The 26,167-nt window shown below is 36.4% G+C and overlaps 1 protein-coding gene across 2 annotated transcripts in view; it reads left to right on the top strand.

The window, feature by feature from the left end:
- The window catches only part of LOC128018891 (fibrinogen C domain-containing protein 1-like), a 101,497-nt gene that overhangs the window by 23,811 nt on the left and 51,519 nt on the right, over positions 1-26,167 (top strand). For both annotated transcript variants that reach the window (XM_052604753.1, XM_052604752.1), the window contains exons 2-4: positions 51-530; positions 12,977-13,142; positions 13,434-13,570. In XM_052604753.1, coding sequence (XP_052460713.1) covers positions 51-530; positions 12,977-13,142; positions 13,434-13,570 — 783 coding nt within the window. The remainder of the gene's footprint in view (positions 1-50; positions 531-12,976; positions 13,143-13,433; positions 13,571-26,167) is intronic.

A 26,167-nucleotide genomic window follows, 5' to 3' on the forward strand; every position in this document is an offset into this window, starting at 1 on the left:
TTTTTTATTTCTTTATTCTAATGTATCTCGTTCTTTCTGTTTTTCTACAGAGGATGAGCTGTAGCTACCTCCTATGCACCATCCTGCTCTTTGTTGCTGTGTTACTGGCTGTCACAGTAACCGGGATCATCCTTCTGATGAACCATTACCAAGCGCCCGGTGGCCCCGACGGCCCCCCTCTCATCAGCACTAACCAGGATGAGGGTAATGCCCTGGTAACCATTGAGAGAGGCGACGGCTCCCGCATCAACATCTTCATTGACCCCAACTGTCCTGACTACAACAATAACTTCCTGCGTCTGGAAGGCGTGCAGACCTCATTGCTGCACTCGCTCACCGACCATGACACTGATCTGAAGTCAGTGAAAGGGCAAGACCGGGCTTTGCTTGTTAAACTGGCCGAGGAGGTGGCCAAGCTGTCCGCCCATGCCAGTCAGCTGAAGATGGAGTACAACGCGCTGAGACAAGGCCAGAGCAACATAGGACATGAGCTCAGCACTCTACAGACCGAACAGGGCCGGCTTATTCAGGTTAGTTTGGGAAATTTCGCTGTTCGCTCCAAGAGAAGACACAACAAAACGGGCTGAAATGAATCTGTCACTTGTAGTCATTGCATTATCCACAGAGCCAAATTCTAGTGTGCACCAATTCTGAATTTCTGGCGTGAAGAACTTAGAAAACAAGATTTTAAAAACAACAATGCTTGGAGGATTCACAAAGAATGAATGGCGCCGTTGATAGCGCTGTTTAATTTGCATGCACTGTTTGTATTGTTTTAGCACTTGGTACACTAAAGAGTTTATGCAAATGAGATAAGCGTGCAAATGCGACCATCTTTCAGGCTGGTTCTGAATATAAGTTTTTTGGGTAATGCTGCACACTATGCGATCTGGCATACTGTACAGTATTGCCCAACTACTGCGGTGCAGGTGCCTGACTCGGCTAACTCACCTCACTCGGTCTGGATATATGCCTGGTTATAATGGAACAGCTATTCTAAATTTGGTTAACCGTCTGCTTTCCTTGGCCAGTAATAGTGTGGCGTTAATAGCACTAGGCAAAAAGGTTTTGTAAATGCAGAGTATATTAAGCCTAATTTACATAGAAAACGACATGTTTTGTGGTGAAAAGAATAATTACGTCTTATTTTTGTTTTGTTTATTTTTGATCAAATTAGTGTATGGTTAATTGCTGTGTTGATGTTTAGTATTGTGGGTTGTTTCTTTTTCTTGTATAACTGCATACAGCGGTGCAAGCTAGTCGAGTTTGTTTCACGTAAGGAAGTTTTTATGTCAACTTTTTAAAAACAGAATAATTTTTCTACACTAGGTTGGTTCTGAAACATTTAATCCGTGGTTGTAATTAAACAAGTTTTTATGACACATTTATTCAAATATACATTAAATAATGAAGACAACAGGTAAAAGTAAAAATATGAATATGTAAAATAGTGGATATATTTAGTAAAATGCTTATTTTTTTCCTAGCTGACTAATGAATTTATGAAGATTCAATGACTTTCCTGAGATAAATGTGACAATAATGTGATGTTGCTTACTAGGTGTTTTACTGACGTCTTTACGCTCTTGAAAGATTGATTGAGCAATTACATGTGACATGATAGATTTCAGCAAGTTGTACTCTATTATTTCAACATACATTCTGATGTTCATTGCCATGTCAATCAGAGAAATGCAAAATTAAATGCGACTCTTCCGGTTCATAATTCTGCTGAATTTTTAGCAGCTATTATTCCAGTCTTCAGTGTCACGTGATTCTTCAGAAAGCAATCTAATATGCTGATTTGGTGCTCAATTATGAATAATGTTCCTTCTAATTATCCATGTTTAGAAACAGTTTTTAGTGCTTAATATTTTTATGGGAACCGAGATACAGGGTTGTGCACCATTCAAGTTCTCCACATTCTCAAAATAACTCAGCTCTGATATATATTATGCTTCTGTGTGGCATCTGATTCCGTGTGAACAGGCCTTGACATCTACTTGAAAATCACATTTTGCATCTTGCTGAACTTTTCCTTATAGCAGTTCCAAAATAATTGGGATCAAATTCCTACCACACTGCTTGCCTCTCCTTCACCTTTGTCATTGTTGTAAAAGCCTTCATCAGCACCGTTTGGATCGTCAAGATGAAAGAGTGAAAGAAAATCACAAGCACCATTACTCACAATGTCCCCAAGCTCCAACTTTATGACCTTTTATGAGTGTAACACTCACTGATTACAGCAGACGGAGAGATTATTTATCCTTGACAGTAATTTGAGGCTGAAATACTTCGGTTTCTCAAACATTCAAGAAATCTCCTAGTGTTTACAAGATACCATTTATCTCTTCCTCCAATATGTTGTTGGCATACTAAAGCTCTTTATGAGCTTTCCCATGTGATGAACAGCTCCGTCTTTATTTTACTCTCTTTCCTTTCCTTTTTTTTAAATTGCAAGTTGAGTGAAGTGACTTGCCCAGGAACTAGCGGGGGATCGAGCTCACACTACGCTGCCGTATGCCAACACCCTCACTAGGCACGCACCTCATTTTCACAGTGCATTTTAAGATGAGATGACAAAACGCACCAGAGCTCAGTGGTGTCAAACAGTGGAGGACTTTATTTGATGTGGTACACCACAAGAAATTCAAGCAGAGAATGTAGTCGTCCACATGATGTCTATATATATATATATATATATATATATATATATATATATATATATATATATATATATATATACATATATTATAATATATATATATATATATATATATATATATATATATATATATATATATATATATATATATATATATATATATATATATATATTAGTGGTGGGCCGTTATCGGCGTTAACGTGCTGTGTGCTGCGTCGGGCGATAAAAAAAATATTGCCGTTAATCTATTCTCAAAGTTGGGTTAGGAGCTGGATCTATACTAATCAAGCTATGATGACTTTCACCTTGATATTTTATATAACCCACTGACTGAGGACAGCCTAAAAAGATGCTCAGGACAGTTGACGGGCCACTGCTGCGCATCGTCACGAAAGCTTATCTTTTTCACATGTTTTTAAGCCTTACTGCTTGTCGATTTAAACATTAAATCATCCAAACACAAGGCGCAGAAAAGCTGAACAGAGTAGCTAGTTACTCGCGCGCTGTGTTCATTGCAGAGAGAGAGAGAGAGCCGCTTATCACGGACAGCGACACTGAACCGAGCTCTCTTCTGCGAAGTTCTCCTCAAAGTCCCTCCTGCACCTGAACGAACAAATACAAATCACCGTTTGAACAAACAAAAAGATGTGAAAGAGCCCAATTCAGTCCTCGCGGTGTTCTGGTGTTCAGGGCTCACGCAGAGAAAGAGAATTTGCTTATTTTTGCTCTTGTGCTTTCAAATACATACAAAATATGTAAAAATATCCACCTTGGAAATTATGCTCGAAAAAACTGTCAGTTATTTCTTAAGTGAAAGTAAACAGTTGAGGGAAAAAATGGGATGTGGATTTTATTGGATGCGTTCATCATCTCTTAAAGGGACCGCGCCTAATTTAACTATTAGCTGCTGTAATGTTAATCCAAGAAAATGAAAATGAAAATCACTCACTGCTCTTGACTGAATTACTTTGTAGTTTTAACAGTCAAACCAAAAATTATTCAGACACCAGATATAATTTTTGATATATATAGCAAAACTGTAATAATCTAGATTAATTTCAAGATCACAGTGAGATTAATCTAGATCAGTGATCCTCAAATCTGGCTCGCGAGATCCACTTTCCTGCGAAGTTTAGCTCTAACCCTAATCAAACACGCATGAGCTTGCTAATCAGTGTCTTCAGGATCGTTAGAAAATCACAGGCAGGTGTGTTTAATTGGAGTCGGAGCTAAACTCTGCAGGAAACTGGATCTCGCGAGCCAGATTTGAGTATCACTGATCTAGATTAAAAAAATTATTCTATGCCCACCTCTAATATATATATATTATATATATTAGGATTTATAATACTACTTAAAATGCAACTAAGACCTACATTAGTATTTCTGTAATCCTGCAGTAATTGAGCAAGTGGCATTTGAAACTTGAAAACAAAAATGCATATAAAATATATATTACATACAGTTGTCTGTGTATATATTTGAATATGCTGTTTTGAGATTTGGATGTGCTGCTTTTTACTGTAAAACTTTTACAGATCACAGGTGTGTTATATATTTCGACAAATATATTATTTATTTTCATCAAATCTGCTATTTCTCTGTTTTATAGTACCTTCATAGTAATAGTTTTTTAAACACCTTGTTGTAGGGATGTCTTGATAATCTACTACAAGTCTGATCAGTCAAATTATGTTATGATTGTCAGTATTTTTTTAATATATATCAAAGTACCGTAGGTGTCCTGTGTGTCTGATATGTGATAGCATCATTTCAGACCTGGCTCTGGAGAGCGGGAGACAGAATGAGAGACAGATGGGATCTGCGGCTACATTCAGATCAGCAGTTTATGAATTCAGCCAGTAAACTAGGGCCATGCTTTCATTAGATTCCCTCGGCCAGACAATAAAAAACACATTCCCATCAATAGGGATGATTGGGTTGAGAAAAGGGGGTTGTATTGCTTAGCCTTGTGGAGTTTAGACTATACAGCCTGGTAATATCATGGGAACTTTTTATTATTTATCACAGACTCAGAGATAACTGGATGGATGGATTTCTCAGCCCAAGGGATACACTTGTCGTGGTTAGGTTGATGGGAGCTATAAACCGGTTTGCACACTCTCTCCTTGAAAACCTCAGGATAAATCTGAAAGCAAATATGAGGCCGTTGAGCGGAATTACAAGAATACCAAATGAAAGTTCTGAAGGGTAATTTCACAACTTAATGGCAGGTATACCATGATATCCTGAGCTCATATGATTAGATCTGCCTATAACCTGTTTACTTTCTACAGATGAAATTAAATGTAATATCTGCCCAGTGCTTGCTAGAAAATAGTGGATTTGATCATGTTATGTAAATTAAGCTAAATTAAATCACAATAGGCATCATGTATTTTTAAAGGTACAGTAATTGTTCATGTACAGAGACAGCTGTATGTAACCGACTGGTCAAACACTGTAGGGAAAACAGCTTTTTCTGTTTCAGTGTTTTGATATTTCTTTGAATCTGTTTTTAATATATTTTAAAATGTAGTTTATTCCTGTATATACTTTAGTATGTATTAAAGTATATAAATTATGTTCTTAATTATCAAATATAAGTTTACTGCAAAATATTCAGATATATACAAATTCAGTAATAAAAAAAAAAAAAAAACTTAATTATTAATACTTAAAGCTGCAGTGGGTAACTTTTGTAAAAATATATTTTTTACATATTTATTAAACCTGTCATTATGTCCTGACAGTAGAATATGAGACAGATAATCTGTGAAAAAAATCAAGCTCCTCTGGCTCCTCCCAGTGGTCCTATTGCCATTTGCAGAAACTCCATCGCTCTCGTTAAGAAACAACCAATCAGAGCTGCGGTCCATAACTTTGTTTGTGTTCAAAATGTAGAAAAATATATATAACAAGCGAGTACACCATGAATCCATTTTCCAAACCGTTTTTTTGGCTTGTCCTGAATCACTAGGGTACACCTATAATAAGTGTTTATATTCGGACTATTTTAGATTGCTTCGGGGATACCGCGGCGGAGTAACCCAGTACCTTTGTGATTCTTCATAGACATAAACAGAGAGAAGTAGTTCCGGCTACAATGTTCTTCCGCAAGACGCAAGCAGTTCTGTTTATTAACCGCTAGAGCGTCAAAAGTTACCTACCGCAGCTTAAATTAATACTTCTATTCAACAAGAATGTGTTACATTTATCAAAAGTGACAGTAAAGGCATTTACAATTTTTTAAAAATATTTCTATTGAAACTAAATGAAGTTCTACTGAATGTCCCGTTCATCAAATAATACTGAAAAAAAAAAAATATATATATATTATGGTTTCCACAAAAATATTAAAGGGGGGGTGAAATGCTCGTTTTCACTCAATTTCCTGTTAATCTTGAGTACATATAGAGTAGTACTGCATCCTTCATAAATCCAAAAAGTCTTTAGTTTTATTATATTCATAAGAGAAAGATAGTCTGTACCGATTTTTCCCGGAAAAACACGACCGGCTGGAGGCGTGACGTGTGGGCGGAGCTAAAGAATCATGAGCGCGAATAGGCTTTTGCGTTGAGAGCATGTGGAAGTTGTGACATTACCGTGAGGGAAGACCCATCACCCAAAACAAACCATGGCTTACAGTCAGATTCAGCCGTTTATTTATGATCCAGAATCAGATCCAGAGGCTGAAACTGAACGAGAGCAGCAGCAGTAACGACTCGCTCCGAGCGGGGCTCGAACCCGGGTCTCCGATGGGAGGGGACGCACTAACAAGGAGGCAGAGATATTTGAAGCAGTTTTACTCACCGCCTGCGGTTCCAACACACGATCGTGACCCTTTTTCCTTGGGATTGCATCATCCTTAAGAAATAAACGATACGGAAATCCATCGTCAAACTGGGCCTTGTGAACAAGCATCTTCGAAATGCAGGGAACAAACAAAAACACTTGCACAACTCCGTTGATGCTCTGTAAAAATAAACTCCGTCCACTGGTCCCTTAATGCTGTTTTTTTTTTTGGTAATCTGTGCAGGGTTGTCTTGCCCTGGCAACCAAAAACACACTTCTTTTGTGACTTTTCGCGACGCTCTCGCTCTGATCAGTGAATCGCTCTGATCAGTGAAATGTCTGTGCTCAGCCTCGCTATACGGGAGCAAGCGCTCTTCCGGCAAAAGTGCCCACAGGACCCATATAAGGAAATTCCGCTCCATCTAACGTCACACAGAGCCATACTCGAAAAAAACTTTTTTGATATTTAAGATTTATGATATCTGAAGGATCTTATAAGACTAGAGTAATGGCTGCTATAAATTCCGTTTGGTAGGAGCAGAACGATGTTTTTTGCTCTGCTCGGAAGCGAAAAGCTAGTATGCGTTGCACCGACTGCCTTTTTATGATCACCCGGTGATCAGCAGCAACTGGATGCAATCCTCGCATGCAAATATCCATTGGCTCGTTTAGTTTACACTCGAAGTAGATTGGTCTCTCTAAGCGAGATCCCATTTCATCGGTCATGACGTGACTTGTAGTGACCAACTAAAAGGGAAATTAACTTCCATCTTAAAAAAATTAATAAATAATAAATTTGTTTCCAGTATAAAGCACAAGTGCCTGCCATTTCTCTCTACTTGTTGAGACCAGAAGGCTCACAACTAGGTCACTGTCACGGCCACAGAGTTTTCAGCACATCTGAGGTGGCAGGAGATCAGTAACGTGCATTTGGGGGAAGTTTGCGCCTCACTATTCCATTTTAACAGCCTCTTAACACCCATGTTCAGTGTGTCAGGAAACCATAGTTTTGTAAATAGCAGGTACCCTCTGAAAATCTTTTTTTAAACCAATTTGGTTAGCAGGAGAGCACATTAGTCCTGCTACAGGACCTTATTAAAACTTGTTTGTTAATTATAAGTGTAGACTCATTAGAGTGGTTGCCAGGGGAAATTGCTCTGTGAAGAGAGATGCTTGCAGCCTTTCTTTCTTTACAATAAACTTTTGGAAAAGAGACCACTTTCTTTTGCCCTTTGCTTTGGAAGGTGGGTGGAGGAAGGAAATGTTGACTCATCTGTCAGCCAGATTTTAAAATTAATACATGCTGACACTTTTCTCCTGGCAAAATCACATCTGTCGTCTGCTGCAAAACGCTAGGATGTTGTCTCGAATGAAAAATTTGTTTCGATGTAACTTGCTTTTGTGATTGTTGTTATGCCTGGACAATGACATTGTTGTAAATTATTTGATTATTTAATTATACTTTCACTCTCTCTTAAAAGAACCTTAAAATCTCTGAAAATAAACACTGAATGGATAGTGTTATTTAAAACCTGAGATGCAAAAAGATTATCATTTATTGTTTTTAAAATTCACAAATTTTACATTATAATTGTAGTATTTATAATTAAAGAGCACCCAGAAAATAACATTCTGTCATAAAAAAAAGAATAAAATAAATAAATGAATAAAATAATAGTAATAATAATATTTATTTATTATTTTATTTATTTATTGGAAGGCAGACTTTTCTTTTCTGTGTGACCTTTAATTATAAATATTACAATTTCTAATTATAATTTGGATTAAAGTATCAAAGTATTTGAACACTGAACTCAAAATGTCAAAACTTAAAAATGTTTTGCTTTAGAATACAAAATAATAAACCAGGTTACATTTATTTTTAAAGAAATATAACCCAAAAACACTTTTTAACCAAGATATTTAATAAAACAAGGTTTGTTAGCTTTAAAATGGTAAATTTATTATTAATAATTCATTTAATTATTCAGATATCAATTTGTTTCTAATGCAATGGCATTCAAACATTTTAAGTGAGACTTACGTGTTCAAAAATGTGCAATTACTTTTTAGTGCAATTTCTTATTATAATTTATTGGTAAATCTTGACGTTGACATTAAATAACTTAACAATGCCATTATCTGAAAGACATTATTGTAGAGAATTAAAAAATGAATGCACAGTCTATAGGAAATGTTCAGTTCACATGACTGCAGAATCCTGTGTTTTCAGTCATTTGCATACTAAGATTTTTAAGTTTTGATGTGTCAGCAAGCAGCACAGTTTTTCCCTTTGGTCTCCTCCTGTTCGATTGTGCTTATTAATCTTTCGCCTTTGATCTATCATCAGTCATTTCCAAAGCTAAGAGCTGTGTTCCAAACTTGGATGCATACTCTGTTGGCGAGATTATTGATGATACAGAGTCTAGCAGAGGAAGCGTGTTCGAATATGTCAGTGATTAATGAAAGCCCTTCAAACAGGAAGCAAATTTCTTTTAAATAATGTTTATGCCATTGATGTCCTGGTCCAGCATGGAGATGACAAATGGGCCAGACAGCGCTTATTTTAAACAGGGCTATCTGTGTCTCTTTATCTGCTAAAATGCTTTGGCACGAGACTCTTAACCTTAGTTAATTTCCCCTTCATCATCTCTTATCACAGTTTAAGAGGAATGAACATATACAGACCTCGGGTAGAAGTGCAGTCATTGGGCACTTATATAGCCGGTACCATGCTGTGACATTGGCTATGTTCATAACAGCTAACTGCCTTCCTGCTCTTGCTATTTCTGTAGTATATGGTCGCATAAAATAACTGCATGACCTGCTGCATTTGCCTTATAAACCAGAGTTTGCTGAATATGTGTTGAATATGACATCCCACAATGCAGTGCGCTTGACGAGATGCTAGCAGATGCAATGTGATGATGAGGTCATATGGTGATAATGTTGTTTACATGCATATAATTTTTTAGATTAAAATTTAATGGAATCTTCTAGCATAAATATAATCAGCACAATCTAAATATATTAAAAACATGCATGCTCATTTCCTCCTTTTTTTCCGGAAATACATAAGATGCACTTTTTGCAGTTTATTTTGCTTTCATTTTGAGCAGAACTTTAGCTAACGCATTAATTCTCATTCATGTTTTTAACATTAGTACAAGAGCAGGATGATATTTCTTTTAACATATGAAATGTTTGAATGTCCTCCGCATTCCAAAAATGTGTTTCTTCAATAACTTGACTTTTTAACTACCTGTATCTAAAATCTCTTTCAATTATCTTAGTTTGGGCATGCACAGATACAGTTAATGAACTGTTACTGTGATTATTCAAAATAATAATACATAAATTATTATTATTATTATTTATATCTTATTATTTTGAATAAAGTTCCCGAACATTCCCAACATTTTCTGGAAGCTTCCAAAAAAATCCTGGGAAGTTTCCAAATTTCTGGAAAGTTTGCAAACCTATTTACAGTACAGATTTGAGCAAATTCTGATTAATTTCAGGATATTCTGGTGCATGTACACAGTCTCAGAAACATTTATCATGGAATAATGCCTGTTGTTTTTGTTTCAAATACTTTTTTTAAAACACATATATGCAGTATAAAATACATTCTGTACAGTACAGCATTCAAGAAGTTGTAGGGTTCATTTCCAAACACAGCTATTGAAATTGATAGTTCAAGGTGAGTTTTGAAGTCCGGGATCTTTTAATTGCTAGTTTCCTGCTGTGTGCTTTAATGAAAGTGAGGCAATGTTTCGAGTAGAAGTGGTGACTGAGGTATTGCGTCCCGTCGAGTGAATGCCAAGAAGTTCAAGACACTGGACAAACGGGTTAGTTAGAGGTAAGAGCATGGAGTGCATTGTACTTTGAGGGACATACATTTTTTATCATACACATAAGTTTTTTTTTAATGCTGAGCTGGCCACGTAATGATTGTTGCTATGGCAGCATATTGAAGCAAACGAGTTGTCGAGAGCTGCGAGTGATAATGTCCCAACCATCCACACTGTGCGTCAGCCGTTATCAACTTCAAGCGAGTTCACACACACACCAACTCGAACTTAGCTTGCAGTGTTGTCACAGCGACATATGTGCACATGCAGACTTGATAACGACACACTCTCAAAGAACTTGAAGCGCCTTCTCACCCCAAAGGAGAGCTTTACACTTTCATGTGTCATAGGGCTAATTTTTGCTAATCGCCTACTGAGCTTCCTACATACTCAAGTGCCACGTTGATTCATGATGTTTGATGATTGAGACACAAAGACCTGTCCTTGGAGAAAGGCAGACAGTTTTCCTCACTCAGAATCAAGGTATTTTTTATTTTTTTTCTTCATCGAGGTGACCTCAGCAGCTTTGCTGATGCAGGCAGTAAAGAGAGCTGTCTGGGAAACTCAAACCGAGTGGTTTCCAGACCCACTGGCCTTGAGCCCGCAAAACTGAAGCGCTATCAGTGAAGTGCAGCATAGTGCACCTGTTACTTTAATGCAGTACCGGGGACCACATGCTGATACAGAGACTCCATTGTTGTTATAGTTTAAGCCAGCCTTTTAGAAAAGGCCAGAGTCAACCAAAGAACTGTCATAGTGGCACAGAAATGCTGAAAAAAATCATGTTCAAACCGGGTATGATGCAACAAAATTGCAGCAGCAAGCAATTTTTCAACATTGATAATAATAAGAAATGTTTATTGAGCAGCAGATTTCTGAAAGATCATGTGACACTGAAGCCTGGAGTAATGGCTGCTGAATAAATGTACATTTGCAATAAATCACATTTAAATAATAATTACAAAATATACTCAAATGGAAAACAGATTTGTAAAATTGAACAAATATTTCATAATATTGCAATTTTTACTGTATTTTTGATCAAATAAATGCAGCCTTGGTGAGCATAAGAGTCTTATAAAGAATATTATACTATTTTGGGATCCTGGTTTAATGTTGTAAGTATAAAAGTATAATTATATGTTTTTTTTTTGTTTGTTTTTTTTGTAAATATATTTATACATAATAGCTGTAGTAATAATAATGATAATGATTTATATTTCATAATAGTTTTAACTGGTGGTGGGCATAGATTTTTTTTTTTAAATCTAGATTAATCTCACTGTAATATTGAAATTAATCTAGATTAAAATGGCTCATTTGAATTCTGCCTAAGGCATTCAGAATATGTGTGCTACCCAAATAAAATAATGACTAAAAGTAAGTCTTTGAGAACAGGTTTCTCAAGACAGGTGGTGCATTAGACCAGGGGCTCATCTCCTGTTTCAAAAATGCATCACAAGGTGCTTTCTCAAGTGCTTGAGAAAGCTGTAAACTAATTCCACATTGCACAAGTTGCAAACAACCTTATGCCTGTTTCACACATACTCCGTCTACAGTGTGTATGCTTTTTGTATTTTTGTATGCACCCATTTTAACGGATTCCAGTGTTCATCCAGTTGCGGTCCATCAGTGCGTTCCAGGAGCGGTGCGTCTGCAGCAGTGCAGCGATCGTTCACGTACCAAGTAGCGGACTGCAAACGCATCCTGTGTGAAAGCACATCAAGTCCATGCTGCTTCTGCACCACATACGTAACGCACACGGACTGCATACGCACTGCAGACGGTATGTGTGAAACAGGCGTGCATCTTGTTGAGGTTTCCATTGGGAAAAAAATTCCCTGAAGCAAACCCGGCGGCATCTTAGCTGCATCCATGTTAGCACGTCACGTTTGATGAGGTAATTTCACAGTAGGCATACACACAGGTTCGAAGACTCGTTTTTGCCCCCTACAGAGCAATTCGGCTATGTATACATCCACGCTAAAATATCAAGGTGAAAGTCATCATTGCTTGCATAGTATAGACCCAGCTCCCAACCCAACTTTAAGAATAGATTAATGGCGATATTTTTTTTATCGCACGATAGGGGTCTCACGTTAACGCAGCACATTAACGCCGATAACGGCCCACCACTAGTTTTAACCAATAAATATGATAATATATAGTATTAGAATTTTATTAGAATTGTTTAAAAAAAATCAATATTTGAAAATAGTATTTTGGTAACATGTTTTAATGTTGGAAATATTTGAATTAATATGAGTGATTTTAATTTGAATTTAAAAAGTATTAAAACCTTAAACTATAAATACAATAAATTATAGCAATACTAAAATGATTATATCCATATTTCTGTTCAATAAATTATAATACAAATATACTTCTTTAAACATCAACATATACAGTATTTAGTTTGTGTGTGTGTGTAAGTGTTTGTGTGTGTGTGTGTGTGTGTGGGGGGGGGGTGGTATCTACAAAAACCTGTGAATCAAAATATGTGTTTCACTTTGCACTATAGCTCAAACATTTTTGTACTAAAGGATTTGTCAGGCTGATTTAAACAAACAAGTATGTGACTCTTAAGAGCTTCAGTGAAAGAAATGGATCATGTGTGTCATCCTCTGTCCTTTAAACTTTCCTCTGCTTTCTCTCTCTCCAGCTGCTGTCAGAGAGCCAGATCAACATGGTGAAAGTGGTGAACTCTGTGAGCGACGCGCTTAGCTCCATGCAGAAGGAAACCGGAAACATCAAGAGCCGTCTCAAGGCAGATCTGCAGAGGGCTCCGGTACACAGCGTCCGGCCCAAGGGCTGCGCCGGTGGAGAAGGTAAAAATAAATAAAAAAACCTTCTCATTAGTCACATATTCTCAAGTCTGCAGCCAGCCCTAATGAGCCCTAGAATGGTTTCATACCTATTCCCTCGTAATCTTTCTCGCAGTGTGAAAGCGACATGCCACTGCTTAGACAGCTGGCTTGAGATGACAGATTTGAGGTCTGAAGCTTTCTTGTCTCACGCCGTACCTCGAAAGGGTTTCTCAAAAAATGTAAAAACAGATGCAGTTATGGTTTGGCATGGAATGTAGATTGATGATGCTGGCATGTTGTATCTTCTGGCAGGTTCCAGACCCAGGGATTGCAGTGACATCTATGCCAGCGGGCAAAGAGAGGATGGTATCTACTCTGTGTTCCCCACACATTACCCAGAAGGCTTCCAGGTTTTCTGTGACATGACTACTGATGGGGGCGGATGGACGGTGAGTCGCACACTTTCCAGCATTATACATTACGACGGTAGCTCGGAGTGATATTCGGACATTGTTTCCGGTCACCTCTGAGCTGTTTTTTTTTTCTCCAAATATAGCTGAATAAACTGAACAGCCGTAGGAATAAAAATCACTAGTAATGAGTCACTCTATTAGACATTGACTTGTTAAGTGTATACTCCCACGCATTAGTAAGCAGGTCACAGATACAAACAATGAACGCATTTGCATGCACAAACACACTTCAAACTGATGTTTCACAAGTGTACAGTTCATTACAGCAGCTGCATACAGAATAGACAGAGCAAACGATCTTTTCCGAGAGCATTATCTTAACATTTGATGCACGCAGGAATGTTTTAATTTCCTGGTCTTTTGAATAAAAATAAAGATGAGACATAGGGAAGGCAATGTAAATCATGAAATGATAGCAGTGTGTCAACCGGTAAAGATTCTGCTGTGCCACTTATGCTGAGCTATATGCATTTAAAAGAGTCAGACGAGTAGAAAACTATAGAGGACTCTAAAATATGTCACAGACAGGTGCTTCCAGCTTTTTGCATTTTAGTTATGGTGACTAACTATTCAGCTGTTATTTTAAATCGTATCATTTGGTTTGAGTTAGAGTTCTCTCGATTTAATTCTTGATGTGATGCTCAGGTCTTGAATAGTTACATTATTCGAAGTTCATCTCAGAGTTGTTATCATAGCAACAGGTCTGTAAGCTCAGGTCTGTAGAGTGTAAACAGAATTAGATTGTGGCTTATAAACAGAAGTGATACTGAAAAGAGCCTGTTTAATCATGGACAGCATTAGGAATTTTTTTTTTTATAATTTGAAATTTATGATTTTAAAATTATTAAAATGATAAAACTATAACAAATTTAATATAAATAATTTTTATTTTTATATTTCTATTTTTAGTTTAAGTAATTTGGTTATAAGCTTTTAATAAAATAGATATAATAATACATAAACTGCTTTATTTGTTTTATAATTAGCTTTACTTTATTTCAGTACTTTAGTACTTCAAATGAAAAAAATAAACATTTATTTTATTTATTAACTCATGCATGAGTTTTTTTTTTCTGTACACAAAAATGTATAGCCTGTAGCACGCTGTGTAAAATTACTTATACAGTGCTATGAAGTGTTGATAATACTGCTCACCACAAAAACGACAGGTATTTAACAGATATCTTAACAGTCTTTAGCACCATTATTAAAGTGTCAATTTTGTAAATTTGTAGTTACAGTGGCACACCGATGATTGCTTCAAGGGGGCATGTTTCCAGTTCTTGCTTTTTTTTAGACACCAAGTTCAGTCTTCTTAAAAATGGTTTAATCAATTCACCGGGATGACTTTGTGCGCTTGTTGAGCGGTACTTCTTTATAAACAAGTGGCTTCAGATCTTGTATTCTCTAAGCTTATGAAACACAAAAGCACTTTGTTTTAATTTAATTTAGTGCTATTATTTGTAAAACTAACTGATTAGACTATGTGAAACGTATCTGATAATGAATAATTAAAAGACTGCTGTTACTGCCGTATTCTCGTTTGCTCTGTGTCCTCAGAGAAGATCCTTTAAACAATACTTGGTGAACATCACAAGCTGTTTTTGTCTATATTATTTTGTCTATGCTATTGAGATATTTCAGGGTAATACATTGTGAGCATCCTGTTAAAAACACAGGCTGACATCTGCAGTAAAGGGAAAGAAGATATCTGATGAAACAACTTCTTTATGGTCATTAGTCTCTTAATGTATTTTGTTAAAGTCAGTAAATGCAGATTGGACATGGTACAGAGTTTTAAGAACACAGAAATGCCTCAGTTCTATATTTTCATATTTGCTTTCAGTGGCTTATATACATGGTGTTTAAAAGGGTGACATATTGTATTCCCTGATTACAGTCATAGCTGCTTGGCGGCAGAGCATTGGCTTAGCACGTCATCTTTCACTGCTAAGCGTGCCGAGAGTGCTGGGAATCTGAAGAGCTAAAAAGGAACTGTTACAGGGAATTAATAGATCCTGCGCCACTATTCATCATCTGCGGCCTCCAGCGGTTTTTGATGAGGATGTGGGGCTTTTCTGCTGGTGCTGGAGTACTGTAGTTCAGGCTGTGTTCAGATGGGTCACGGAGATGGGTGATGGTGCAGGGGGCTGTAATTTCACATGCTCGGACATGCACACAATCCCTGCCATGGACATTCCCAGTTAGCAGTGAAATAAGCTGTCCTCTCTCTGCCTCTCCACACGCTTGGTCTCTGGTGATTTAGTAAAGGAATAGTTCAGCCAGAAATGAAATGATGTCATTATTTACTCACCCTCATGTCATGTTTAGTGTTCCATGGGCAAAACAACTACACAGTTTTCATTTCTGATTACACTGTTCCTTTAATGTGCTCGTGTATGGGCAGAAAGACATAGGCAGAGAGGGTCTAGGGGAGAAAGTGCACATGGGGGTGATAAAAAATAAAAGCTAGAATCCTCTGAAACTACAAATGACAATGGCAGACTGTGGTTAATTGGAGCAGATACTTCATTTATGTAGTTGTATAATGTATAAACATCTGGAAGGCAGCTGTGGCTGTCAGCCACGTCTGGAATAATAACCTCCGTAAGCACACAGGTGCATCCCGCCCCCAAACAGCGTTCCTGAACAGCACTTTCCTAAATACTCAGTTAAATCGACCAACTGCAAAGCACAGGCTGTTTGTTTCGGTTTGTATGTTTTCATCAGCTTAATACAATCTACTACATAATCTTCACCCCAAAAGACTTTCTGTCAGCATACTGGTTGGGAAAAAAATTGGTGTGACATGACTCAGTGTGATGTGAACCACTGTTGGAAGCTTGTGAACAGAATCTCAATGTCTATGCAGAAGTGAGGAAACGGAGAAGTGAAGTGGCATAAAACTTCACATCCTCACGCATTCCATCAGCTCGCAAAAGTAGAACCTTTCTATTTCTTTTTCTTTTTTCATTTGAATGAACTGTGATGAACTGTTTTGACACTTGAAAGCATCCGTGCCTGGTTTGTGAATTATACAATGGTTGTTTTTAAAGGAATTTCTGTTGTTAATTTTCCCACACAGTCTGTTTAGATTCACCTCATGTCACCTGGCTTGTCTATGCACCCTTATTACAGCATGGTAATGGTTAATTTACAGAATAAGTGTTCAGAATAACCGATTCATTTAATCACTTGTTAGTGACTTGTCACACTGATTCAAAGTGTTCCAAAATGGGCTTTTAACCAGTTCATATATATATATATATATATATATATATATATATATATATATATATATATATATATATATATATATATATTTATTTATTTACTTATTAAAAAAAAAAAATATATATATATATATATATATACACACACATATACATATATATGTATTTATTTATTTAAAATATATTTATTTATATAAAATATATATCTTTTGAACTTTATATTCATCAAAGAATCAGCATATTAGAATGATTTCTATGCTGCAACATTTTTTTTTTAATTCCAGACCCCAAACTATAAAAGTCAATGCTCTGATTTTTGTGTCTTTTTAAATGATTCATTTCAACAATGATATTCTTTTTCTTCTGTTCCCACTGAGCTATAAAGCAGGTTCATACTGATATAACTCATATATTCAGGGCTGATTTATGTAGTGTTTTAATAGATTCATTTAAACAAACTGATTTTAAACCAGTGAGAGTGGGGCAATAGAGTAATTTATTGTCTGTTTGTGATCTTTGTATGATTCTGCAGCACCTAGCCTTTCATCACAGTCAGTTTAAACTGCAAGCTTAAATTGTCAACTCAGCTCAAATGTCATTTCTTTTGCCACTGTACTGTAGATACAGTAGCACTGCAGGAAACACTGTCACAAGTATTTTATTACAGGGTTCGTCCACCTACAGACAACCAAGTACCATAAATGGAGCTGAAAGTTATAAAAATCATTCAGTTTCAATATTGGGACCCAAAAATGGGTCCAATTTTTGATTCCGATCATACATCAGCCCGACATCTCTGCTGTTTTGTTTTTTTAATAGCTAGTGATCTCATTCAGCACTGTCAGATGGTGCAGCTGACATTTGGATCTTCAAAGCTCATTTAACACTGAGGGTGGCATACTGTTTCCTCCACAATCACCCCCTAGCACTTTTCAAGAAATTCTGATTATTTTGCACTTGAATGCATTGATTTGTTTCCTTTTGTAATATTTCCTCTCTGTCAGAAGCTTTCTTGTAGTACTATTTGTCAAAAATAACAATGCACTCCCAGGCATAAAAATGCCTCAAATATTGGAAACCAGAGTCCCCTGAGGCATTTTAATAAGTAGTGCTGTCCTCCTCTGTGTTTTTTCAAACTTTTTAGTTTTTGGGACACGTAATGAATTGCTTTTATTTTTAGGAGAGACATAAAAGTGTTCCGGATGTGGTTCTATTGTTTTTTATTAATATTTTCTGCCTTTTAATCAAGACATTTAAGCTGATTTTAAAGGGGTCATGAACTGATAAATCAGAATTGATCTTTTGATATATAAGAGGTTGTTGTACTAAAAATATACCGTAAATTAATCTAAAAACAGCTTATATTGAAGCCAATCTGCCAAAACAACAGCTTGTGGAATGTGCCACTTTATGATGTAATAGTGTGGCTAAACCCCGCCTCCGAAGAAGAAGATCAATGCCTGCTTCTACATCACTGCCTGTTTAGCCCCGCCCACCAAATTCACACATTTAGTAGATGAATAATAAGAGAAGGAAAAAACTGGTCGACGCAGAAATCCAACGATAAAGATTGCCCCCGAAGACAAGTCTTTGCATCACCTTCCTTCTGATCCCAACATTAGGAAAGAGTGGATTAACTTTTTTTTAATTAAAAGAAGTCAGTCATTTGTTCACTTCAATTTACCACAGGCACAATTACAAAGAAGGCACAATTCGGTGCAGGATTTTCAGAGTCTACAGTCCATCATGCCTATTCAAACAGAGCTGAGTGAACTCATGAGGGGAGTCAAAACAGGACAGAAAATAGCCTGATACCTATAAATTATGTTTTTTATGATGTAAAAAATGTGGATAACATTAAAAGTGAACCTCAAAGAACAGTACAAAATAATAAAAAAGGCAGTTCATGACCCCTTTAAAATGAAAATTGTCACCATTTACTCACCAGCAAATTCTTGTGAACAATTTTCTGTTTCTTTGGAAAACAAAAACAGAAATGTAATATTTTTGACCAGCGTATATGAATAATGTAATACATGCAATTACACTAAATGGCTTCTGGAGCTTTCAAACTTGCAAAAACACCATAAAAGTGGCCAAAAAATATTGTGCTCTAGTCTCCTGAAGCCATGCTATTCAGAAGACATAAATATGAAGTCATTATTTATTAATAGTGTACTCCAGTGAGCTATTAACCACTCTGGCTGAGTCACTGAGTCAGATTTGTAAAATAATCACTCGGATCAGTTTTGTGATCTGGGTCAATGAATTTATTGAAAAGAATGATTCATTCATGAATCTGACATGCCCACCTTTCTCATGAGCTCTCATAAGGGTTTGGCATGACTTGAGGGTGTGTGCACAATGATATTTTCTGTTGGTAGATTAAATGTCGTGTTCTTATGAACCAGAGGCAGAACATTGGACATTAGTTGCTTTTTCTTTAAGCGTGTAAGAGTACACACTGCCCTTGTTAGAACACACCACCAGAGTAATTGAAGAAACTAGAGCAGACCTTCAAGCGGTCTCCACGCGGTTCATGAATCTTTTTTTTTCCTAAAGACTTCAGTCGACGGAGTCCATCAAGAGAAAGCTTTTTGAAAGATGGCCTGACACAGACGGCAATCAAAGCATCTGAGAGGAAATTGCACCAGCGATGGCATCTTACTTTGTTGGCAGGGGAATGAAACATATCAATCTAATTTCAATTGAAACTCTGAAAAAGTTTCAACCGGAGCCCTGCCGCCCACTCCCAAACTCCCACAGCTTAATCGTCCCTGCTTTGCCGTCTCTGGTCCTGCCCCGGATCTCCACTAATTGCTGTATTTTTCTCCCCTTGTAACTCTTTAGAAGCAACTCTGGAGATGTGGAGATGGGGGAAAAAAGGGGGTCGGTTTTTGATGGCAGATCTTAAAAGGTGATGAAAGTTGAAAGTAACATTATTGCCAGAGGGCAATATCTCAGCATATCTTTCTTTTTCTTTTTCCATCTTGACGGTTTGAATTTTGCATGACCACTAAAGTTCTGGAGGTCTAACGATTCTTGAGGTTGCTCTATTTATATTCAGGCAGTTAGCGCTACCCCTAGGTTGTTTCAAAATGGCCGGGTGCCGCACGCCACAGCGGCAGACGGGTTTCTCTCTGGCATTGATCTTAGCAGAGAGTAATGATTTCTCATGATTACAGGCAAGGTGGAATTGTAAGGCTGGTTTCAAAGGGAAAAGAAAAATGCATTATTCCTCATGCAGATTGCACTGTCCTTTTTCAGAAATTTCAGGTGTAATCAAAACACTTTGGAAAAAGCGTTATTTCCTGTAACATACTTTCCTATTTTTTAAAAGCGGCCTGTTGAATTGAAATACTTTATCTATTATAGATTGCCAGAGGAGGGCACACGAGGTAACTCTGTTGAAATATTTACCTCTTCTGTAAAGCGTATCTTTATGTGCGCGCTGTCAGGCCTCAGATGGTTTTGTTTTTGTTTTCTTCTCTTGGGTTGTGGTTATTACATGGGTCACTCTCAACGAACACATACATTTTCATGCAAAATGTAACACTTTGGGCCTTAAGGAAGTATTTGCAATTCTGTTAAGTTATCTCTCTCTTTTCTCAGTGGTTTATGTGTTTGACACACCTACTAACACTTTTCATTATCATATATAAATATATAATAAATATATATAATAGACCATTATTTTAAGCTGTTATAATATTTCACAATATTAGAGTTTTTACTTAGTTTTTTATTAAATTCAGTTTTTCCTTTCTCTTTGGAGTGTTTCAAGCTCTTGGTGCACAAAAAAAAAAAAAAAATGATCTGTAAATTTGTAAAATACTAAAGTCTCAAATCCAAAGAGATATTCTTTATAAAAGTTAAGAGTCAACCACTCCAACCTACAACTTCTTAATATTAAATATGTGTTTTTATAGATCAATACATTTCACATGGCCTGTGTTTTAGTGGTTGATTTTTCCATGACTGTTAATGCAAATTAAAATGATACGACAAATGAATCAATTGAATCATTCAGTGAACCCACTCGTTCAACAATACAGACTCATTCAGGAATAATACATTTGGCTTAAGGTGAGCCATTGAAGCATTAAAACAGTCGAATTGTTAAAAACCTTGATTTATTCAGGTGTTAAACTGTGTCTGTATGTAAATACTGTATATATTAAGGATGTTTAATACCCATTTGTGAGACTAAATCAGTGGAGAGTGAGCGTTCATTAAAATGAATGGTACCATCTGCAATACTCCAGCAATTTTACACCCTCTAATGTGTTTCTAATATGGCCAAAAGTATATGGACACCCATGCCTATAAGTGCTTGGAATCCACAGACATTTGTGCTCAATCTGTAATAAAATCAATAAATAACTTCAAAATATGTTTTTCAACCATTATTCCTGTACTTCCATATTCTGGCCTTTTATGTGATTCTCACAAAACTGAATCCAACATTATTCTAATAGATGTATTTGCCTATCTTATTCATAAATAGAATTAAAAATCAACTTTTATACCCTTGCGAATACATTTAAGCACACAGTGATTCTCCTAGCATAGCTCACAACTCATATAATGATTAATGTGGTCCAGATAACCGGAGAACGCCTATGTTAACCTTGAGAATTAGAGGGTAAGCCCTTGAAATCTGGCCCCATTTATTGTGCTTTACAGATTCCCTCTTTGCTACATGACCTTCACCTGAGATATTTAGTTTCAGAAAACATTTAAGGCGTATCAAACTCCTCGGCTACACTGCTCATACTATTTATGTGCCTTATATGGGGTTGTGTATATAGTACGCATATTGCAATATTTGTGGTACTGTATTAAGTAAGGGCAAGAAAGCAGAGCGCAGCTGGAATCCAAATGAGTTTGTCACAGATGCGATCCTTCACGGCACGACTGCCTTTTACTGATTCTCTGGTGTTGGAAGTCTGAATGTCCATTGCCACAGTTCAATTTGAACCACATTAGAGGGTGTAAAATCGCTGATGGGCTGCAGATGGTCCCATTGATTTTGATGGGGACTCAGCTCTCCTCTGATTAATCCACACAATCTGCATATTAAACATCATTAATCTGTATTTACAAAATTATGCCTGGAGTTTATCAACCTTTCAGCTTTTGACTAGATGTTTACTGCTGTAGTTTTAAACTGAAAATGATTTAGAAATTACTTGAAATGATGGCACGTCTAACTCATAAAGATCAAACCATTTTTTAGCCATCATTTACCTCGTATTTATATTCCAGCTTCAACGATCTGTTTAGAAAAAAACGTAACACTTAAATCTGGTTTAATGGGGTATTTTGTGTCACAACTTGATCCATAATAAAATATTTATCAGAGATAGTCAGGTGTAACATCCTAAAAATCAGTTTAGACCAGAAAATTTATATATAATACAGTTCAAAAGTTTCGAGAGTTGTAGTGTTAATATTGTCAGCAATTTTCATTTTAGTCTTAGTCTTGTGTTATATTGTCCTTGTTAGTTTTTCATCATATTTAGTCAACCTTATCCTATTTCATTTTAGTCAAGTTTTAGTCAACTAAAAGTCTCAACATTTTAGTCTAGTTTTAGTCCAAGAAAACCTAAAGTATTTAGTCAGATGAAAACTTGACATTTTAGCAATAAAATAATTATTAATGAACTGTACAGTATTAATTTTAGCAGCCATTTTTAATTTGGTATTAGTTTTACTCAAGTGTACATTTTAGTTATGATATTTAGACAACCTCGTCCTGTTTTTGTTTAGTTAAGTTTTAATCAATCATTTTTTTCATTCTATATAATGGTTAAACTGCCGAGAAATATTTTTTCTCTAAATTCTAATCGTAATGATTGTTGTCATTTGAGAAATGTCCTTTTCATTTCAGGTATTGCACTTTCACCAGTAAGCATGAATGATTAGAATGTGGACGCACACATGGTGTATTTTACCTCATCTAGTATTCTGATTTATTATAGACGGTTTCAACGGCATCAACATAAACAAACGTTAATGTGCGTGAGCGCTTTTGTGGACCTAACTTAACTTCCGGTAGACTCCAAATTGAATCAATAACAACAGCCAAGTCCCTCTAGAGTAGATATTTTTTGATAACAAACAAAATGTGTTTTCTGTGTGGATCAGGCGGACTTAATGAAAATGCTAATTCATTATTTGCCAGCAGGAGATGTTTTAAAGCATAGACATAAAGCGCGAGAAATAGAGGTTTCCCCAGTAACAGCTAAACAAAGCAGAGCTGGTACGCTCACACGCTGCTTTATCACGCATATAACATGCACGTCTTCTTTCAGAAATACAGCGATATAAAAACACCCGTGCCTCGTTTTGATATTTAAACATAAATGTAAGGAATTATTATTATTAAACGTGCAGTACGTTACGTAACGTTACGTTACTCATGTTTATTAAAAGAAGCCTTTTTGAAAATCGATCAGTTTTAAAATTGTTGCGAGTCTCCAAAAATAAATAAATGTATGGGAAACACATCCCGCAGCACAGCCACCTGAGCCCAGCTTCAGTCTACTCATCACCTTGACTTTAACTGCGTTTGTAGATGGCACCGCAGCCAGACCGATATACACAACACAGACCGGAAGTTAACTTAGGTCCAGGCGCGTGCGCCCGATGAAACCGTCTATAGGCTTTTTATTATAAAATGTAATACCAGAGACGTATGTAATTTCTCTGTCTACATTATGAAAACAGCTAAAACCAACGAAAAATATTATAACAGGGAAATTTATTTTCCTATTTCTCTTATTAAAACAACAGTGGTTGAGTTAGTGCATTTATTCCGTGATCACAATCCCAAACAATACAGTGGAGATCACATGACAGAACACAGACCAGCTGAGTAACACTTTCATTTAGATCGCTTAACTCCAACTTGTTTGTTGTCTGTGTTTTCAGATCAACAGCCGTGGTGCTTCCGCAATGAGGAGTGAGCGTACGTGCATGGTTGCTAAACTGCTTTAAATAAGCAAAAAACTCTGCAGAAAATTTATCAATGTAACAGCGAAGCTCTGATTCGGGGATTAGAACTCTTGATATCTGGCAACCGCTCTCATGAGCGCTCGCGTAGTAGAGGCATTTAGAGCAGTCCGCAATTACATTTTGTCTCCATTTTTTGACGAAAATAAAAATATTTTTTTGGTAAATTTTTATCTTTTTGAATACTTTTTAGTCTCGTCTTATTTTGTCAATGAAATTGCATGTTGATATTCTTAGTTAATTAATTGACTTTATTATCGTCTCATCATTGTCTCGTCTTAGTCAAAGCTCGTGACTAACATTTTTTGCCATAATCTTCGTTAACTAAATTAACACTAGGGAGTTGGTAGGGTTTTTGTTTTGGAAATTCTATTATGCTCAACTAAGCTACATTTATTTAAAAATGCAGTAAAAACTGTATTGTTTCGAATTTTTTTTTTTTTTTTTTTTTTGGAAACCGTAACGTTTTTTTTTTTTCAGGATTCTTTGATTATAGAAAGTTCAAAAGAACAACATTTATTAATTACAAAAAAAAAAAAATTTTTTTTTTGTAACAATGTAAAATTGTTTAGGGTCACTTTTGATCAATTAAAGCTGCAGTAGGTAACTTTTGTAAATATATATTTTTTACATATTTGTTAAACCTGTCATTGTGTCCTGACAGTAGAATATGAGACAGATAATCTGTGAAAAAAATCAAGCTCCTCTGGCTCCTCCCAGTGGTCCTATTGCCATTTGCAGTTACTGACCGCTCCCGGTAAGAAATCAACCAATCAGAGCTGCGGTCCGTAACTTTGTTTGTGTTCAAAATGTAGAAAAATGTATATAATAAGCGAGTACACCATGAATCCATTTTCCAAACCGTGTTTTTAGCTTGTCCTGAATCACTAGGGTGCACCTATAATAAGTGTTTATATTCGGACTATTTTAGATTGCTTCGGGGGTACCGCGGCGGAGTAACCCAGTACCTTTGTGATTCTTCATAGACATAAACAGAGAGAAGTAGTTCCGGCTACGATGTTCTTCCGCAAGACGCAAGCAGTTCTGTTTATTAACCGCTAGAGCGTCAAAAGTTCCCTACCGCAGCTTTAAATGTATCCTTGCTGAATTAATGTATAAATCTATTTTAAAAAATAATCTTACATGCTGACTTAAGTGATGTATGTACCATGAAATGAAAGACCTTCTATGACAATCTTATCCTGTGTGGCCACAAGAGACATGTTTGAGAAGCGTAATTAAATCACTTGTGACTGATGGTAATGCCTGGTGTAAACAAGGCTGAAGTTAAACTAGTTTTGTTTAAAACAGTTTGAATTGGAGTGAAAAGGGGACTTTTCAATGATGACACTGCAGAGCCTGACAAACTTGAACCATGAAGCAGAGTGGAATAAGCATGTATGAGCCTGAATGAAGGAATCCTTTTTTTCAGACTTGCAAGTTTTCCCGTCAGTGGACCTCCTTACTTCAAAGTGTGTTATCTGCACAGGTCCAGCCCGGATTAAGGGCTGACTTGATTAGGTGTGAAATGGCTCTTTGGCCTCCGAGAACCCAGCCCTTTGAAGTCAGTGTGTTTTCTGGACAGTATTGTGTGTTTGGATCAATGTACACTCTCACAGTGAAAGACAATGTCACAAGAATGGCTGAATTTACTCTGACTGGAAGTACAGCTCGGATGCCAGGAACTTTTTATTTTGTGGTTTACACTATATGGAGTGTCATGACCCCCTAGAGGTGTAAAAGTTATTTGTAGCCATCTTAATTTTGTGCCTTTGTGACATTTTTCATGTTTAGTTAGGGACTGTGAAATTCTTAGACTGTGGGATGCACTATCGCATATCTTTTAATTTTATAGCTGCAGATTGATTGATTTATATCTGTCACATCTGAGTGAATGTTAAGTGAATTTCAATTTGTAAAATTAAAATTAAACCGATTTTGTCACCTCAGTTTGTCAATCATAATTTGCTGTTCTGTTCATATTTTGGCATATTTTCTCCCTATTTTCATGTTTTATGGATTTATTTGTATTTATTTTTTGCCAAACATTTCAGCGGCTTAAAAATCACAGAATTATTACTGGTGTTCAAGCTGTTGTTTTCCTACCAAAATCCATGTCATTTCCAGCATCTGTTCAAACCAAAGTAGTGAAATGATTTAAAATTCACCCCCTATGTGCACTTGAATGAAAGAAAATAAAGTTGTTTGATTTTCTTCTTTTAGAAAAGTGAATTCCATTTTTTTTTTAGCTCAGTTGGTAGATCATAACGCCAGCAACACTTGAGCTTATAGGTTCAAATATATGACAAAATGTATACCTTGG

This window comes from Carassius gibelio, chromosome A8 (assembly GCF_023724105.1).
Source record: "Carassius gibelio isolate Cgi1373 ecotype wild population from Czech Republic chromosome A8, carGib1.2-hapl.c, whole genome shotgun sequence".
Lineage (NCBI taxonomy): Eukaryota > Metazoa > Chordata > Actinopteri > Cypriniformes > Cyprinidae > Carassius > Carassius gibelio.